Source organism: Pezoporus occidentalis, unplaced genomic scaffold (genome assembly GCF_034315485.1).
Source record: "Pezoporus occidentalis ecotype Australia unplaced genomic scaffold, CSIRO_AGI_Poc_V1 ctg11, whole genome shotgun sequence".
In the NCBI taxonomy this organism is placed as follows: Eukaryota; Metazoa; Chordata; class Aves; order Psittaciformes; family Psittacidae; genus Pezoporus; species Pezoporus occidentalis.
In genome coordinates, this window is record NW_026912886.1 from 3,769,458 (window position 1) to 3,790,088 (window position 20,631).

At 38.9% G+C, this 20,631-nt stretch overlaps 1 protein-coding gene across 1 annotated transcript in view; it reads right to left on the reverse strand.

Moving 5' to 3' along the window:
• Positions 1-20,631, reverse strand: part of MYZAP (myocardial zonula adherens protein) — a 59,237-nt gene that overhangs the window by 31,547 nt on the left and 7,059 nt on the right. The window contains exons 3-8 of the mRNA XM_062627494.1: positions 10,825-10,983; positions 8,215-8,307; positions 5,629-5,742; positions 4,625-4,777; positions 1,745-1,870; positions 802-930 (exon numbers count right to left, since the gene is read on the reverse strand). Of these exons, the coding sequence (XP_062483478.1) occupies positions 802-930; positions 1,745-1,870; positions 4,625-4,777; positions 5,629-5,742; positions 8,215-8,307; positions 10,825-10,983 (774 nt within the window). The remainder of the gene's footprint in view (positions 1-801; positions 931-1,744; positions 1,871-4,624; positions 4,778-5,628; positions 5,743-8,214; positions 8,308-10,824; positions 10,984-20,631) is intronic.

The following is a 20,631-nucleotide window of genomic DNA, read 5'->3' on the forward strand; positions in this document are numbered from 1 at the left end:
AAAGATCAGATCAAGATTTGGGACTGGAAACCTGCTGTAATGTCTGCCCAGAGCCCTCTCTTCTCCAGGCTGAACAAGCCCAGTTCTCTCAGCCTGTCTTCATAGGAAAGGTGTTCCAGCCCTTTGATCATCTTTGTGGTTTCCTCTGGACTCGCTCAAGCAGGTTCACATCCCTCTTTTGTTGGGGACCCCAGAGCTGAAGACAGTACCCCAGGTGGGATCCCATGGGAGTGGAGTAGAGGGATAAAACCCCCTCCCTCAACCTGGTCATGCTCCTTTTGAAACCAACCAACATTGTTGGTTTCTGGGCTGCAAGCACACACTGCTGGGTCATGTTGAGCTTCACATCAACCAACAACCCCAATTTATGCTCTCAGTCAGTTCCTCATCTATCCCCATGCAAAACTCTATGCACTCCGTGAACCTACAAACAGCAATTCTAAGAGACTTTGGATCATTAGGCTTAGGAGACCTTGCACACTGAAGGAAGACTGAACGGTCTTTTTAAACTCTTTATTTAAAATAATGGTTAATTTAATAAATATATTTTGACACTTTAGGCAGCCCTGACTGTAAAGACCACTACAAAGATAGAACCACTTAATCATAGTGTCTTTGTGGTAGACCAGGTCCATTTACTTATATGGATACAATAATTAAGATAGATGCAAACAGCAATAGTATGTCACTGATCAGGGTACTGAGCAGTGGAAATGGAAAAGGGAAAGTTAAAAAAGAAACTGATTTCCTCCATGCACTTCTGTATTTGATATAAAGTTGGTACCTGACTAACTCTCATACCTCTTCCATGCGTTCAATCAGCCGGTCCAGCTCACCAATTCTCTGGTCTTTTTCCTGTATGCTTGTTTCTGTAATCTGCATCTTCTTATTTGCCTCTTCAATAGCCTTCAGAAGCCGATTTGTTTCCTCCTTCAAATAAGAACGTTTACAGTCACATTAACATCCCATAGAGCCAGGATAATGGCTTTCAAGCAGAGCTCAAAGCTTTTCACTATATCTGCCCAGAAGTCTGGAAGAGTTGTGACCTTAAAGGTGAATTGTATAGAACAAAAGATCTGGGGTATTTTTATTTAAAAACATCATTATGAAAATCCAAGAAAAACTTTTAGCCATTTCTTAGATATTTGTTTTCCGTTCTGAGGATGCCATGAGTAACAACATAAGAAAAATACGCTGTTGCAGAAGATAACATTTTAGAAACCAAAGTTTGCTACGTTCAGCTTTGTACTTTCCTTATATATAAAACAATATCAAGAGACTGGGGAATCTACCTTCAGTTTCCATCATTATCTACTTTATCTGCTAGAAAAATGCAATGACTAACTGCTCATAGAAAGCTTTTACTTGGGAGTGGAGGGAAAGCAGGGAACAGGAACAGTTCTTCCTCCAGCATTATCCAGTTAAGTTGTTCCCTCTCTTCTTAAAATATAACTAAAATTGGAGATTATATTTTCCTTTCTTTTTTTTTTTTTTAAGAGAGAATCAAAAGTCAAAAACTGCAACTTACTCCATATCAAATTTTGAAATCTACATTATTATCACTGTTACTGTGTTTGAACACATTGTTTTCTTAGTCTTTCAATCACAAAAGCTTGGAAAGCTTAATAACCTTGGCATGACTAGTTCACAGAGACAGGCGTGAAGGAACACATCAGCTCTGGAGTATTACGTGATTCAGAAACACCCAAGATAAGCACCACTCTTACAGACTGATTGTACATACTAGGAGGATTTCTTTCTCAGCTTTATGTTTCTGCTCCTCTTCTCGCATTTTTTCCTCATACTGATTGTACAGTTTTCTTGTCATCTCTCTCATGACTTCAGCATTGGCTTCCTGCGATGATTCCACCTATGAGAGAGGAAAGTTGACCTGTCAGTCAGTACAGCACTGCTGGCAGCAGGAGGAGTGAAGTTCACATGGTGTGAGAGTAGCACTTTGAACTTCAGCTCCACCTTGTTATAAATTTGACACTGCTGAAGCAGATTTTCATTTGCATCAAGACCATTTACGGTACTCTGCCAATACGTAAGTAATCTGAGTTTGTAGAAGTTACCATTTCATCAGGTTTCACATTGTCTGAATTTAACTGGTTATTGCTCATCCAAGACCAGGCTATGACCCTTTACTAAGCCCTCTGGTAACAGACCCAAATCACTTGGTTTGTTTCCCATTGAAAAGATATTTGTCTCCCCTCATTTTAAAGAAGCATAGATTAGAGATGGTCTAGACTCAACTATTGTTTCTAAATGATCATGAACCTCAAAGCAATAATTACTTCAAGCTGGACCTAAGCATGTCTTTTTAACTAGAAGACACAGCTGTATGGTCCCTCCTCCCTTGGTTTTCCACACACTGCTCTTTGTGTAGGCAGAAAAACTGGGGTGCCCATGAAGAAAAGCAGATTAGAGAACAATCAGACAATATTCTCAGGGTGTGGAAGGGTTAATTTCTAACCACATGACCAGAAACTTTACTATTGCTACAGGGAAGAGGGCAGGAATGGTAATTCAGAGACAGGATTTCCCCCTTCTGTTGGCTCAAAACACTGACTGAACCACACCCTCAGTCATTAAACGCCAGATAGGGTAGTCATAGCTTAAACCCATCGACTCTGTAAGCATCAATAAAATAGCTAGCCCAGGACTTAGTTCTTTTATTACAGATGCTATAAATCAGACAAGGTTGTACTGAAATGCTGTGGGTCCTACAAAAATGTCAGGAAGAGGAGGAATACACTGTCATGTGGGAGAAGAATAAAGTGCTCCTTGCCCATCACTACAGTTCACACAACCACAAAATGCCTGGTTCTGATGATTAGGGTTTTGGTATCACTGGGGGCTTTTTTAGGGGGTGGGTTTGGATCTGTGTGTTTGCTTGCTTGCTCCTGGGGTTTTTATTTGTTTGTTTTTCCATTTCAAGGACTGAAATATTTATTAAACCCCTGTGTTTATCTTGCATGGGGGGAACAAGCTGTGTTACTACCCTGTTTAACAACAGCATATTTCATCCTGAAAAGAGTCTGAGCTCTGAAGAACATTACTTGCACTGCAGTTGTCTCCTTTGGTGCCTCACCTAGACCAACACTGGGGCAAGGGCAGCAACCTACACTTTGTGAGAGGGAATGAGTGGAGTTAGCTCTCAGTACAACAAAAAACCTTCCATATTTCAAGAAGCATGAAATAATCATATAGTTCAGAAAAAGCCAACAATGAAACCCCAGAGTCTTTAAGATATGCTGAACTGGAATATGATCATTGGCACTGTCTCTCCATCATTCCTTTGCTTACAGGTTGAGCAATCAGGAGAGTAAAAACAAGCATGAAAAAGTAGGCGCATCAGGGCATCTGTTATGGGACTCTTAAGCAGTGTCTCCAAACTTAGGTATTGTTATGATTGTATGAATAAGCCAAAGATCCTTAATAAGCTACAGGGGTGTGTTCTCCTACCCAGAAAAGGATCACAGCATATGGTAGTTACTGCTTTTCAACTGCTATCCCCCCGGATTCCAAACCCTCCTCTTACATTCACCCCTGGAATTAAATCCCAGATGTCTTGCAATTTTATGTTTAATTTTCAAAGACAGAAATGACGTATTTTACCCACTAACTTCATAATAAAACTGCAATTTTGAGGGCAAAATTTAAAGTTTTCCCTCATTAAAGCAGGGTATGTATTATGCAGACCTTGACATGCTCAAAGAGAAACAAGTTCTTATGTATTCAGTTGAACTTGGACTGAACCTGTGGTTCTCTGCCCTTAGGAGCAGAAATACCTTCTTCTCTTTTAACCATTCATCACTAAGCATGAATGCAAGTCACTAGAGAGCCAAAAAGAAACATCTTCATTGGAAAAATTAAACATTAATAAACCAGCAGTCACCTTAATTTCACAGTGACAAATCCTGATACAGTCTATATCCAAATTAGTCTACACTGAGCAATTTTAGAAGGAGCAAAGGTTTCCAGACGTTTTTTTGCTTGCTTGGTTATTGTTGCTTTTGGCTTTGATTTTCTTTTTGTTTTGTTTTGTTTTATTGTTTTGTTTGTTTTTTTTTTAAATGACATTAAAGGAATACATTTGGCAGATGAGTGGAGAACACGGTCAAGATTTCTGCCATGTATTACTTTTCAGTTTCCATTTTATTCCCTTGCATTTCTCTGAAAGGAATAGCTGAAGTCTCTTTCCAAGACACTGGCTGTTACAGCATGTATCTGTGGATCACATGTTCATAAGACTTAACAGATTACCTATTAAAAATTGTGCAACACCAAAGAAATTCATTATGAAGAAATTCTTATAGCACCATATAGAGTTATAATATTGCTTTTCTTACAGCAATGGACGCTAATAACTATTCTATGGTTTGAATTTTCACCTGCCAACATCCCTGAATGACAATCCTATGTTATGGAAAGACTGACTGCTGCCAGCTGAAATTCTCTGTTATTGAAACAGGATTGATTCACAGCAATACGTTGGCTCTAGGGAATGATGAAGGCATGAAGAATGAAGAATACTTTACAAATACGATATAGGAATTCATTTAATATACTCCTAATGCCCTTACTGGGCAATATTTTTAGGGGAGTTTATATACCACACCTTTAATTTCAGTAACTGGTTTTCTATTTGTGCTGTTTCCAGTTGCTTTTGCTTCTCTCTCAGCTTTTCCATAGATTGTTCATGCGTATGTTTTAAATTCCTTATTTGTTCCCTTATATCAGTGTTCTCCAATGTAACGTCAACTAGAGTTTTCTAGAGGAAAGAGGCAAACCACATATTAAAAATCATAAATAACTTGGTGAACTAATACAGTCAAGAGATTATGGAACAGACAGAACATTTAGTTTCCTGATGTATCAATGCAGTGGGAACAATTTTGCACATTTTAATGTTTAAAATGATAGCTCTAGTTGTATTTTGTTTACTAGGAGATATTTCCATGAGGAATGTGCTAAGTGAAATCAAGTCCTGGAATGCTATAAGAAAAAAACCAACAAAGGAACATGGATATATTTCAGCATGAATACTACTCCCAACAGTCTTCCTTTCTTCTCTCCAAGGGCCATATTATACATATTAAATACACTAGACTGAGGAAAAACTGTGACATACAAGAAAGCAGGAACATTAAGTTTTTCAGCTCAGATACCTGTAAGTCTTTAACACAGAAAATTCATTCCCACCTTCTCCCTCCCCCTACATTTCACAGGTATGTAAATTCCCACAAGTGTTTAGCATCCAAACAGGCCACTTCCATTTCTGTTAACCGGTGAAGGTAGGGATCAGTCAGGAGATGAACCGTTTTGCACAACACAAAACAAATCACATTTTCACCTTAGATATTTCATAGAGATATGCCTAATGACATTAGTCTGCTGCAGATCAGCATCTCTTTATTGTATACTATTTTTAATAGGTTTTAAAAACACAGGTGTTGGAATTTGGTCTTTGCTTCCTAAATTAGCTGCCTTAGATAGCCAAGACAGTACTTTATGATCTTGTTTAGTGTTAGAATCTGTATCTGTCATCCATGTTTTATGTATGCTTTTAAATCCATGTCAGAAAAGGTGGTTGTCAGCTGTGAAACAGCTATTAAAATGTACCTGCAAGTCTATTGATGCTGATGTCAAGGAGCTGTTCATTTCACTAAAGCTATCTAAGGCTGCAGCCTGCACTCGCACATGATTCTCTAAGGATTCCTGATGAGCATTTGTCACCTGAGCAGGAAAAGAAAAAAATAAATAAAAATTATATAGAATAATGATCAAGTTTACCTATTCTTTCAAAGGGAGCTACATAAGAGAAAGACCCCATGGTTAATTTTCACAGTACTAGGATACTAGGATGCTTAAAATATACAGGCCTCAAACCATATTCTTGTACCTCAGAAACAAACAAACAGAATTTAGAATCCAAATACTCTTAACAGGAATAAGGCACAAGTATCTATGTTTATGGCTAGTCTGTAATTGCTGTAAAAGCTGTTCTTTTTAAGAAGGACAAGAGGATATTTAGCAGATGGCTACTCGGAAAGCTTATGTACATGGAGTGGGCAGATTTTGAGAAGTCACAGGGTGAAAAGCAGAATAATGCAAGAAATAAGGAAATCTAGAAAGGTTTTGGTGAACTGTAGAATAGCCTTAATTAAGAAGGAACTGACTAATCAGGTCTGCAAAGAAGCAACATCAAGAAGACTTAAGGATGAAACAATAGGAAGCAGGTAGGAAAAGTCAGCAGAGAGCTTTGTTGTGTGAAAATGTCATCTTTTGTTGTGTACAAACACACACATGCTTAAAAACTGGAGGGGGTTTGGGGGTGATAGGCACAGACTGTCATCATTTAAGAGACCAAAACCCAAGCTGTGTAAGTAATTATGAAAAATCCAATAAAGAGAAAAAAATTGTTACTAATGGAGAACAGCCCACCTCACATTCTTAGATGGACCAGATTTGTTTCTTGATAAAAACATAAGAACACTGGGGACTGATACGGAGAACAATGAGTGTTTAGTAACCAAGTCATACACAGATTAGGTCAGCATAAGGAGTAGAAGCCAAGCAGTTACAGTTAACCCTATATAAACATGTGCTCATGTAAAAACAAACAAAAGCAGAAATGCTTTAGATGGATTAAGAAAGCTACAAGATAAGAACTGAGGTGAAGAAGCATACTGCCCAGGGCAGTATATTGGAAGTACAAATTACAAACAAATTTTATGAACAAAAAGTGGTCCTGAAAATCGATGGGAAAAAAGCATAGTGATTCAAAGCTGAAGCAGAATATATAAATTATTTTAAACAGAATCCACAAATAGCATGAAAGATGTTAGTCATGTTAACCCAAAGCCAATAAAAAAACCCAACCATACATTATTAGGTAGAACAACACTTGTGTTTTATTACAAGCAGTGTAAAGTATTAAAAAAGGGGGAAGAGTGTCTCATAATGTGCTATTTATGTCAGAAGGGGTACTTCATAAACTGCTAATTTGCTGCAGAACTAGAGATTCTGTCAGAGCTGATCAGAAACCCTTAATTAAGAGAGATGTTCAGACTAATGCAGGATTTCTACTGGTCTGACAGAAAGATCTGGAAGTGCCACATATCATCACTGTGATATTCATCACTAACTGTTCAATAAGGATCAGCAGCAAAGATGACAAAACTTCATCTGTATCAGCATTTGCCTGTGTGCGTGGTTGGTGGGAGACTCCCCTTGTTGACATCATTAAGATTATTTGACACAGTCCACAGCAACTGAATGTTCTCCCCCTCCTCCTCTCAAGTCAGGGTGATTTTTTTGTTGTTGGGTTTTTGGGTTGTTTTTGGTTTTTTGAGATTAGTTGCCATAGAGGTACCAGTTTAACAGCAAGTTCTGATCTTTATACATAATAGAGCATGCAGAGAACTGACAGCCTCCAAATAAGGGTGGCAGAAGGGCATAAGTCAGGGTCTCAGTCCCCTGAAGTCAGAATACCTTTAATAGCCAAAGCTTCATCTGAACCAGGGCTGTGAAAATCAATGTTGAATATCAAATCCACAGCAAGTTTTCAGGAAGATTTTTTTGGACCAAAGAACTCAGCAGTTTTATATGAAGGATACTTACTTCTACAGACTGCAGCAGCTTTTATTGCTAAAGCAGCATGTCAGAAGAAAGAGAGGTCATCGAATAACTATTACAAGGTTCAATTAAGAGCCAAAAGGTAAGTCATTTTTAGAACTGTCAAGCGCTTTAATATTAAAAAATACTGCTGCTTCTTTCACTATAGTGTTTAAACAATAAAGTCAGTAAACCAGAGCAAAGTCTGTTGAAATGACACCAAATTGCACTTTACTCCTAATTATGCACATTATTTATTCAATTCACCTGGCAGCTTTGTGGTACAAACATCTCCACTAATTACCAATACACACAGACAATGCTATTAAGATCACTCTTTTATTCCCAAGAAGCAGGCAATTAGTAATTCCATATATGAAAACATCCCTGTCCTACCTTACCTTCCTGAAGGGGAAAATAAATAAATAAAAATTTAGATGTCACATAAAACAATGAACTAGAATGGCTCGAGAAATTATTTCTGCTCTGTCAAAGCAAAAAAAAAAAAAACACCAAACCCACAAAATCTTTTTAGATAACACTGGGACAGTTATTCTCATATGCCTTACCTCCAAATGAATTTGTACTTACTTTCAGTTCATTTGTAAGCTGCTGTATTTTTCGTTTCATTTCATCGTATTCGCCATACATTTTCTTTCTTACTTTTTCCAGAGTTGCTCTAACCTGGTGTCAGAAAAAAAATTAAATACCTTTATCAAACTTATTGATGATACTCTTTATACTAGGACGTGACTTTTTGGTTTTGATAAGTTCTACATTGCTACTTCCAGTAATTTCCATTATTAATTTACCTTTTCATCAACAGCAATTTACTCTTAAGAACAAGACACAAACTGAAGTCTCAAGACTTGTCTATATAGGGGTGATACAAGTAAATGTCTCTGAGTAATTCTAAGCTTCTCTGTGCACACTCAAATGCTTGTAGATTAATAATTTAAATAATAAATTATCCATAATTCACTCTAACCTGATTACTAAACAAATTAAAATTAATTTGAGCATATAATGTTTTCATTCTGAAAAAAAAAAAGCATCCACACACAGATTTAATACACCTTCATACTTTTTAAAGTGGTTAATTAGTTTCCCTAAGTATCCTTTGAAGATAAACCCTTTAATTTAAGACTTCTAGGCTTGTACCTAGCTAAACAATATATTAGCATAAATTTATCAATGCAATTTCAAATCTGAGGAACAGAGTAATCAATTTGATTTTATTTAAGAACCAAGGACGTAAATTATACCTTGCCTTCCAAAAAAGAAAAGAAGGGGGGAGGGAGGGAAAGCATGCTGGAAGACAGCTTGGGCTTACATGCCATTGCAATCATGCACACAACCAACCTTCTCAAGAGTACACATTGTAAACACTAGTTAAATGTTTGCCTACAGTTTGCATTCCAGCTGCATAATTCAAACTCCTCTTCCCCCCCACTCCCTATCAAACACAGACTGATTGCAGATAATCTAGGGCAGCAAGGTTACCTCCTCGCTGCACAAGCTTGGGGAAAGTGCAAGGGGAAAACAGTAGGGCCTTATAGAAGAAGGGATGTTTCCAGCAGCTCTGCAGTATACCCACTCTCTCCCAGAAAGAGGGGCATTGGTCACAAAATCTATGCAAGAGGTAAGCCCAAGCCTACCCCAAGCTACGTGGTCCCTTTAGGATAAGAAACATGAAAGGTAGATGATTCCTTCACTTCACCTCAGAAAAAGTCCCTTGCCCTGTCCCTCCCCACACATGCACACACCCCGCTCCCCTTCTTGCAAGGTGCATATTTGACTCAGCTACAGAGGAAACTGTCAGCAGTTCTGATGCGGCCCATCATTTCTGGTTTAAGCCTTCACATACGTGGCATAAGCTGAGGACTTTGTTTAAGACTACTTTTAAAGATGAAACTTACCTGGCAGACCAGAGTTCAGCAGTTAGCATAGCTGAACACAGCTGCCAGAAAAGAGCAAGAGCTAGTTCATCTCTTCCTATGTTTTTCCCACTTTTTCCTGTTAGGATCAGTACTTTGAACATACACACACACACACACACACAAGACTTGCAGTCCACCTGGTCTGACACATCCCTCCATGCCACAAGCCAGCTGTGAACAGCAATAGGGCAGCCCGGGGAGCCAGACCTCATGCAGATTCACCCATCCCTGACACCACCTCAGCAGGGCAGGCAAACAACCAGGCAGGCAACCAACAGCCGACTCAGCTCACATGCCATGCGTGCACCGCAGTGGTGACATACCCTAACTGTGAGTGCAGGAACTTGAGCATGGTGAATGCTAGGGGCAAACAACTGTGAGCAGCAAAGGAGAGAAGCAAGAGCTGACAGCTAGAGATCAGGCAGATGTCAGAGCACCCATAATTCTAGTCTCTTACACTGCTGGTTTGACTCAGTGTTACTCCCTTTTGTATCAACTCAGCTTGCACTTGCATCAGTGTAACACATAGACCAATAACTTCCTGAGTGGTGAAGGTGGACAGAAAGAGAAGGTCAGTTACTTGCCCTAGGCTAATTCGGGGGTAATTTCCAAAGCCTGTGAGCCAAGGACTGATGGTCAAAGAGATGCTGAGTTTCAAGCACAGAAACCAGCTGTGTCAGAAATGCCTTTTTTTTTTTTTTTTCCAGGAGAGCTTCTGCCAATTATGATAAATGAGCATGCACAGAGAAAGTAGTACAAAGTCATCCTTATTAGGCTGACTATTTTAAGGCTGCCCCCAAATATACCCAAGTGATTTTACTGTGTCACCTAATTTAGGAGCCTTTTCAAAACTGGGGGATTTGGGAACAGGGGGGAAGCAGAAGAAGAGAGGAGAGAGTTTATCCTTTAAGGTGTCTGCCTGCATAGTTTCTTCTGTATGACATTTGAAATTCTGAAGGCTTCAGGACAGGAACCTTAATATCTGTTTGGCAGTCTGCACACCCAGCTGAGGCCCAGTCAGCAAGCACTAACAAGTATCAGTTGGCACAGAGACCTTGAGTCTGGACTGCACAGTTGCCAGGTATAGAGCACCCTTTTTTCCAACTCAAGCACTAATAAGTCAAGTCTTCAGCTTAGAGTAGGTTCCCAATTAAGATTCGGGTGTTGGGCTAGACATCAGTCAACCCATATACACTCACAGCTCAACAGGAATACATGGAAAGCATATTTCACACATTTTGAAGCTGAAAGCATAACTCACTTCTTTAATGTAATTCATCTCCTCTTTCAGCTGATCAGCTGACCAGCCATAAACCACCATTTCTCTCTTATGGTTGTTGTCAGTTCGGTGCACAACACCATACACCATCCCATGAGAGAGCTTCCCTGGAGACATGCCATTAGGTACATGGTAGAGCTCCTTAAAAATAGAAAAAAAAAAATAAGAAAGTTATTTTTAAGTCAGTACTAGAATAAAAAAATAACAAAAATACAGTATCACAGGGCCACAGGAGACAGTCAACTCTAGTGAAAGCACAGCAGCACCTAAGAACACTAGTTCTCAAATGTTTTGGGGCCAGACAGTCAACCTTCATGGTTTTAGAAAGATGAATGACCAATTTATACTTGATACAGATGATAGAAATGTCTAATTTCCACTGGCTTTAATGGAATTGATACAGATACAGCTAGAGACAATGGGCTGGATTTGTGCAGGGAGAGGTAAAGGCATGTGAGAGAAAAAGTTATCCTGGCTTACTTTAATTCACCAATACATGCTACTAGAAAATGTTCTGCATTATTTTAGCTCTCACAGTTCCCTTTAAACTCTTGCAACCACAGAATTGCCCCTCACTCCCCAAACTCCCTCCTGCAGGAAATATAAAAATTCACAAGTTCAATCAAAATTACAGAAAGCTCTCAGAAGAAACTAAATTAAAACATTTTAAGCAAGGTCCCTTAAGCGGAGCTCAGAAAATACTTGTTTACATTGGAGATAAATAAAGTAGAATTTCAGTTTGCATTTAAAGCTAACTAAGAACCTCCAAAGCAATCATTCATTTCAAGGCTGCACTGCTCTTATAGAAGTTGTCAAACTAACTTTGTAAGAGCCAAAGCAAAGCTATGAAAGAGCATTTATGTGGGTGTTTCAGTGTTGTTAACTGTTGTAGGAGAATAAAAGTTTGAAATCAGGTCTTGATAGGTAAATAGAAAGGCTGTTTTAAAGTGCCAACATTTGTTATTCTAATGATCTCCAGGAATTTGTAAAACAATAATTTTGTGTCTTTCTTTAAGGCACTCTTTGCAACAGACTCCTCTTACTCATCTCATCAATGTACTTAGTAACAAAAATACTCATGCTAACAGTAGGAATCATTTCCCTTGGCATGTAAATAAATATCTGTAAGGTCAGATGGAACCACCTCCTCCCTTCCAATCAACCCAGAGAAACATCCTTCTGTAGCAATCATCTGAAATGAGTCAGTCTCCAGAATAACTAATTTCTTCTCTTGATTACAAAGAATTAAAAAGCATAGCTTAGATGAAGACATCCACATTATGATTTTTTAAAAAGGGAAAAAAAGATTCTTACCTAACTTTGAATATTTGCAAACTAGGAACCTAAAATTAGGGATTATTTCTGAATAGAAAGTCAGAAAGACACAGTCTTGGAAACGTTGTTACTGCCTAGCTTTGCACCTTGTTTTTGAAAGGCCAGTGCCAGAGACAAATCAGTCTTACACTGGATACACCAGGACATGGCTAAATTTGGGAATATTCACTACATAGATCTTACAGCATAATCTGTTTGGGTTTGTTTTGTTGTTCAGTAATGACACTGTAGGAAAACCAATAAACTTTGAGATTCTTTACTAAATTGTCTAAGCAGTGTCTAATACTGTCTGTGACACTGAGCAGAGGCTGAAAGAGATGAAGCTCAGCATCTTACATCCATCTGCAGCTGCATCGTAGAGGGTCTCTAGTCCTTCACCATGACTGACAGTGGGGATAGCATCTGCAGTCTAAAGCAGTACCACTTTCAGCTTTTAGCAGTCAAACTAACACAACTATGGTGGCAATGTAAGAATAAATTCTTCTTTGGGTAAGGGAAAAATGAACAGGAAAATCTACTTGCATTAAGAAAAATGGGTAAAGACAGACATTTGGTTTATACTGCCCTCCCACATGGCACTGAGATTTTCTCAACACTGTAAATCCTACAGTCCTTTCCTTCACCATATCATTACTGGCTTAACCATCCTGCTGAAGCTCTGGGTGTGTATGCAGGGCTGGGAGTAAGACAATCACAGAGCAGACGCCTGATAAAGAACACTTCAGGCAAAGAACAACAAAGGCTATAAAGCAATAATTTAAAAAGAAAGCCTTAAAACCACTTAATGGAAAAACATTGGGCAGCCAGCTTTCCTTACACGATATCATTTTGCACTTGGAAAACATTACATGCAAAGCTTCACATCCTGATAATGAGAAGTTTTGTATTACGTATTATTGGGGGTTTTGTTTTGCAGTTTGGATGCATACAAACAAAAAGCCCACACCTGGCTTTTTGAGAGTAGAGAGAACACAGAAACTAGATGGCGACATGATTCAAAACTTTTCTGTGTTTGTTTGTTCCAGGGTTGTACATTTTCTTTGACAGTGTCATCACAGCTCCTCCCCTGCATCTGTATAAAAGGATTACATACAAGTTTCCATCTTCCTGATAACCAAAAGAATAATCACTTTGATTGCTTAGAGATTACTAAGGCGCCAGACACTGAATTCTTAAATCCATACCCTTTACCCATGATCATTCCTTTTTTATGAGATGAACAGCTGAATACCAGCAACTACTAAGATCCTTTGTGCCTCCAAAACATTAGCAGAATTGTTTAAAATGCCATTTGCAGAGTTCTGGATGAAAATTATGAGCAAGTTCCTTATTTTTAGCATATTATTAACACATTCCTAAGGAATGTACTAATTTGAAGGATCTCCCCCAAGGAAACACCTACAAATTCAGACCAATGGGTTTGCAGCTGGAGAATCACCCATGACACTTACATATTTCACAGAAAACAGACAAATTTACATCATAATGGACAGTACATGCAGGATTAAGTATGCACAAAGCCAGACTGGGTACATGTCTCTTGCAATAACCCTGCACTTCCCAGCTGTCTATATTGCACAAGCCTCCCAAGATGCTTTTGTCACTTCTCTTTCAGAAGAATAAAAGAACCTCCATCATCCGTTCAGTGTCCCAGTTCTACTACGTGCTATTTAAAATACAAGATACTGCTCTTACCCACCCCCCCCTTATTTCTCCTTCATATCACAACCCCCAGGGCAAGCACCTGTTAAAATTTCAGTGCAGTTCTTGCTTGATTTAAGGCTGTGCAAACCAACAGCTACACGCGTATTTGTTCTAATTTCTTTAGTCTTTTTTCTTGCTGCTCTATTTCAGCTACGCTCACCTTCTACACCCCTGTCTCTCTGGTTAGTAACTCTTAATTTCCACTTAATGACCTCTTGTTTCAGGGTTCAGCATATGCCCTGACAAAATAGGGCTAACCTGATATAGCCTCCTCTTAAGAGGAAGGGTTACAATCAGAAAACTTTGCTCAGTGCAGCTTTGAGAGGTGGATAGGTTGCTTTGCTTGTTGACTTTTTTTTAATATACCTTTGCCTCTAAAAGAGGCCTTGCTGAAAGGCTGTTTCTTGAACTGCTCCACAGAACTGCATTAGTAAGTACTCTTTGAGTATTCTGCAGTTTGTCTCCTGTCTTAAGCTACTTCCACCCACCTTGTGCCTTGTCCTCTGCTCTTCCTCCCTCACATCTTTTCACTTGGACAAACCTTGCATTTTCCACATCCCCAGGGACTACAGAATGTTTCTAAGCCAAGTATTTTTCATTGTTTTCCTCATGTGCCATGCATATCCACTCTCAGAACTTAGATATTTTTCTGAGAAGGCCCTTGCCTGTCTCCACTCTGATCTGCAGCAAGGCATGTCAGTGATGATAAGAGAATAAGTAATTATGTGCAAGTATTTAGGAGCAAGTAAATACTGTAAATCTATCCAGTGCTTGAAGATGGAAGGTTTCATTAGATTAGTTAGCCATTCCCATTTAAGGTCAAAGTATCAGCTAGCTCCAGCGAACAGGGAAGTCCTCTCTCCCTACCTGCCTATGCACTTCCTGCACTGGGACAAGCACAGCTGTTGCCTCAAATTGTGCTAAAAATCCTTCTAATGGGAGCTGCTGACCTGAAAAAGCAAACTTAGCTTAGGTAATTTGTGACTGTTTCTTTGTACCTACACTCAGTTATATGACAGGCCAAGGTAATAGCAAGAACACATCATGTTGATACACATGAATACAGCAGCTTCCAGGAACATGCTTTGTCTATTTTGCAGCAACAGTCATGTTGCACTTGGTATGATCATACAGCATGTACTAAAGAAACACAGACTGTGTTTACTTAATATTTAAAACAGAAGCCTACACCCCAAGGTTGCAAAAGTGTTGATAATTGCCATGTATCCTGTTTATGTCTGTGCCCAAGGAAGTAGCCCAAGTAGCATGAAACATGTGAAGCAAAGACACTATCAACAGAAACACTAAATATGAGCTGCTTTTTGTATTGCCAGTTATTTTACTGGCATTGTGTAAATAACTCCAGGAGATGATTTGCTTCCCAGTGTTTCTTCATCAGTTTCTGAAATGTAGAGTCAGATACCACCACACTTTACACTTTCTCCCTGCCCCAAAATTGGAAGGAGATCTACAGAAAAGGTCCTTTTACCTCAAAATAAAATATAACTAACATAATGACTGGCACAATTCTGGGTTTGGTACTCATATGGCCTTAAAATTTTGTTAAATTGTGCTCTTCTTTACCTACAAAATCTAACAACTCTTCTTTTAATCAGAAATGTATCAGCTAAGCAAGGCTTTTTCTTTTATTCAGCTGCCACATTCTGGAGGTTTCTGAAATATCCAGTTATCTTTTACTTGTTCACTAGTTGTATACAAGGAAAAAGAACATCCACATTCTTACTTAGTTTACATATTTTCTGTTCAGTAAAATGACAAATTTATGCTATTGAGCTCACCAAGGAAAGTTGCTGTGCTCTGACAAAAGGCAGATGTGTAGTCCTCTGCAGCCCATGAAACTCATGTTACGTTTAGAGATGTTTCATATATAAACAGTATTAAAATAGGGAATGTATGCCAAGACATAGACATGAGTGTTCTTGGATTCATGGTGCTAAATAAGAAGCATCATTTAACACATTCCCAAAAAATAGAAGTGACAGGCGTTACATGAAAGCTGTATCTACTCAATGAAATCTGTACACAGAACAGCAATACTTGTATACTAAGAAAGTAAGATCAAAAAAATACAGCAGTAACCACAGAAGTCAGTGGAATTCTTTCTGTAGTTCTCATGTAGTGCTGTTTTAATGAACGTGTCGCTTAATTAGTACACATCAAAAATCAAGCAATCAGTGCTGCAGAGGCTGAAAAACCCATTAGCCACCTCTAGCAGGTGAGCCACATTTGTTATGACACAAGTGCTGTGCTGATGGGACTGAGCTGGCAGCAGCAGATCAGCAGAGAAAATCGGCACTGTCCTAAATTTAAGACACACAACTGATTAAGGTCTCACACAAGTTTCTGCTTGATTCTCTCCATCACATACGGGAGCAAATTCCCCTTCTGGCTTCTTTACAGCCTACTTTTTTCCTGGGGGAGAAAAAAAAAAGAAAAAAAAAGAAGCTTGCTATGCTTCTGTATTCCTGCTTACGAAGCAAAAAGAGTTTCACCTCTTGGTTGTGATGCTTTAAAAGCATAAGAAAATTAAAGAGTTTGAGGATATATACAGAGAAAGTACCAATTAGAGTTTGGGCCTAAACACTGTTTCAAACTGTTTGAAAGCTACAAAGACAGGAAAGTGACACAAATTTCTAGAGTGTTATATCATTTTAATTCTCACATTCATGTGTCCTAATGAAAACTAAAAATCTGTGTACACATGTGTCCATATTCTGCCCTCGAATGCGTAGCTGTAGCTTGCAGTGACACTTCCAAATTTAGATGCCAGTGAAGAAAGGGGCTGATGGATAAAAATAAGCCCAATCCCAAACAGGGACAATACAATTGTCTAGTAACCCTTCATTATGCAAGAGAAGGCAGGCTTCAGACATACAGATTTTACATACAATCCAGCACACACAATATTCCTTTGTACTTCTTGGTGAAGAAAACAGCCTCACACTACTGTCATCCATTGTCTGTGATTAACAGAAGTAATGGAACAAAATGAGGATAGTTTCAGATTCTCCCTAAGTAAGTGCTAGCAACTCAGAAATACTTAGCAGTAGGCTTTTAACCTGTAAAAAGCAAACAAACCAATCAACCAGCCTCTACTTGTGACTTCAATTCTCACATGCTTCTTTCAAGGTATCATGCCTAAATATGAATACAAAAATCCAATCTGAGCACAAGCTCAGACCCCCTTCCATTTTTGAGATCAGCTTCTGCATACCATCTGCCAGCCCTTCACAAAAGACAGGGAGAGGCCATCCTAGTACAATAATGCCTGCAGCAATTTTATTACAACAAAACTGCCCAGCTCCATCACTCTGTTTTAATCTCATATACTGATTCATTTTTATTTCATGGGTGTATAGCAATAAAAAGTCTATCTGGAAACTTAATGCACTGATAATAGATATAATGAAATACAGCATACATTTGCTGCTAAACTTGGACTACAATGAATAAGGCTAAGCTAACAGCTACTAACACAACCAGTGAAGTGGTGATGTCTGATCTGACCTCAAGCTCCAAAAAAAGTTATTGAGAGGATCAGCACTACCAAGAGCTTCTGTGCAGTTCATTAGCTGATTTTGCAACTGAAACATCTCTTAATAGTACTGAGCCCCAGAAGGATACAGAAAAGTAACAAATAGTAAACTATCACTATGTCACATTAGGGCAGCTCAAAATCACCTCCTCCTAATGAAAGATTTGAAAGAAGAGATTACAAGCAAATGTCATGCCATAGTATATTTATAGTTTTCTGGCATTCCCTCTGACACAGCAAGGTCCCTGCTCTCTTCCCTCACCAGCAGCAGCCAGAGGCAGGGGAGACTGTCTCACTCCAGCACTTGTCCTGCCCAAACAGGAGAGAGCCTGGCAGCCAGGATCAGACTGCCTTATCTGCCTGGGTGCTCCACCAAATACTGTACAAACCCAAGAATTACCCTGCAGTTCATCTCTGTAAGTCACACTAACATATTTTAAATACATGTTCCATTTAACATGTTCCCATTTTCCCCATACTCAGCACTTAAAGACAGCACAGAACTCCAGATTCCAACAAGAGACCTGCTGTTTAATCTGATTCATGGTGAAGCTGTATTTTTTGACCTTAGATTATAAAGTGCAAGGCAGAAAACTGAGCAGCTCCCTAATTTCTCTCTGTTATCCCTATTTCCAAAAAGGGGGCACAGTTCTCATAGGACTGTGCAAGGATTATCTAACATTTGTAAAACCTGTTATTCTCAAAGTGCTTTGAACAACTTCATTAACACTAAGTCAGTTGAACACTGGCAGATCAGCACAGACGCTGGATTGCTGCTTGTAGGAGATGCTTTATTTTTTTAATTTAAATTTTGCAGTAAGAGAAAAGTATCACAGACTTGTCAAGAGCCCTGTGTGCACTGTACATTATTATGTAAGCAATTCAAATACATAAAGCAATACATTACATAGACAAAACCCTTCAGGTTAACACATTATGGTCTTGTTTTAGAGACATGAGGAAAAAAGGGTTCATGATGTGATTTTTTTGTACCTGCTTCTATGCACTATGGCTATTTGTAGGGCTATTTTTTTAAATTACACAAAGACCATGAGACACAAGTCAATAGCACAATTACTCTGTGTTCCTTTATTGCTATGAAATTGACTAATCGGATCCCACCTAGCTCTGAAGATGGCACGTATGCTTTCTAGAAGTCCTTAAACTGTGCAAAAGTGCTGAACTTTGCAAAACTACTCAAAACATACAGTAACTAAATTACTTATCACTTCAACTAAAAAGGACCCGTCTCTTAAAAATCACTGTGCAAGATACCGGAATGTAAGATGAGCCAGATAACTTATTTAATATCTTAACATCCTCTGATATAAACCCCACTTACCTTTACTTCTATTATAGGGGAAACACAGGTCTCATTAAATACAAGGTCCCACAGGAAAAAAAAAATAGTCACATAAGAAAGTCACTACAAACTGTCCAAGCCCTAATCATTCACACTTCTTTCTTATTATTACACTACTCAGCACAGTAAAATGAATAAGCCATGAGTCAATATCCATCCTCCTCCAAAACAAACTGACATTACTCTTAGGGCAAAGGACCCATATGCTTAGGCTAGTATCAGAGTTTCTGTAGATCCAAACTAACAAGAGACTGACAGAGTAAGCACTGAGGGAAGCTACTCTATGTGCAATAAGTAAACACCTCTGTATAATATGAATTATTGCTGTTTAATGGTGGCTCAAACCTAGTTTGCATTGAAGCCTCTTTCATCCACTCTGTAAGTAACACTTCTAGATCCTCGAGCACTGATTACTTTGCCAGAGCAGATCTTGTGGTTTAACTGCAGTCGGCAAGTGCATGCCACACAGCAGCTCGCTCGCTTCTCTCCCCTCTGGTGGGATGGGGGGAGAGATTCCGAAAAAGGAAAAACCCACAGGTTGAGATAACAACAGTTTTAATAATTTAAATAAATTAAAATATAATAATAAAAAATAACAATAATAATAATAGGGAAAAGAGAGAGAAAGAGAGAAATAAAATTCAGGAAGCACAAGTGATGCACGATACAATTGCTCACCACCCACTGACTGACACCTAGCCCAACCCAAGCAGTGATTGGTGGCTCCTGGCCAACCCCCCCGAATTTATATACTGAGTGTGATGTTTAATAGTGTGGAATATCCCTTTGGCTAGTTCAGATCAGCTGTCTTGGCTGTGCTCTCTCCCAGCTTCTTGTGCATCTGTTCACTGGCAGAGCATGGAAAACTGAAAAGTCCTTGATTTAGGGTAAGCATTACTTAGCAACAACTAAAACATCAGTGTGTTATCAGCACTGTTCGCAGACTAAAGCCAAAACACAACACTGCACCAGCCACTAGGAAGAAAATTAACTCTATCCCAGCTGAAACAAGGGAAATAGTGTATGAAAAGCTGAGCGTATACAAGATACCAGCACAAGAAATATCTGAGAAGGAATCTTTATCTTGACCACTTTTCTTTGCATTTTGTTTTATTGCTTTAAGATGCTTGCCTTTGTGAGCCATTTTACAGTTACATTCACTTCTGAATACCACCAAGAAATTATTTTAAATAAAACCTATTGCTTTTTTGCTTCCTAATGTCATATTGCTACTCAGACACTGGCTCTGGAAAACTTAGCCAACTTCTTGTTTAATTTTGGTTTACCAAAGTGTAAATGTGGTGAAGTTGTGGAGCCTGTCCAGCTTCCGTTTCTAGTCTCTCTCCATCCTTAAGACAAATTAAACATCATCTATTGTTCTGAAACAGCTCTTAAAGAACTAGTTCTACACCAAAGCAGCTGTAAGATTTTTTGTGTGTGTACACACTTCTGAACCATTCTGTGCACATGACCTTCAAATCACTTTCACTTCAGAACATCTTGAATTCTTTATTTTGTATTTCCTATTAGTACATGTCCTGGGTTCAGCAGTAGCAGTCATTTTTCTCCTTCTTAGTAGCTGGTGCAGTGCTGTCATTTTGATTTTCAGCCGGAGAACAACACTGATACACCGATGTTTTTAGTTGTTGCTCAGTAATGTTTACTCTGACCAAGAACTTTCTGAGTCTCATGCTCTGCCAGGGAGGAGGGGAAGCCAGGAGGAAGCAGAGACAGGACACCTGACCCAAGCTAGCCAAAGAGGTATTCCATACCACAGCACATCATGCCCAGTATAAACTGGGGACAGTTACCTGGAAGGGCGAGATCACTG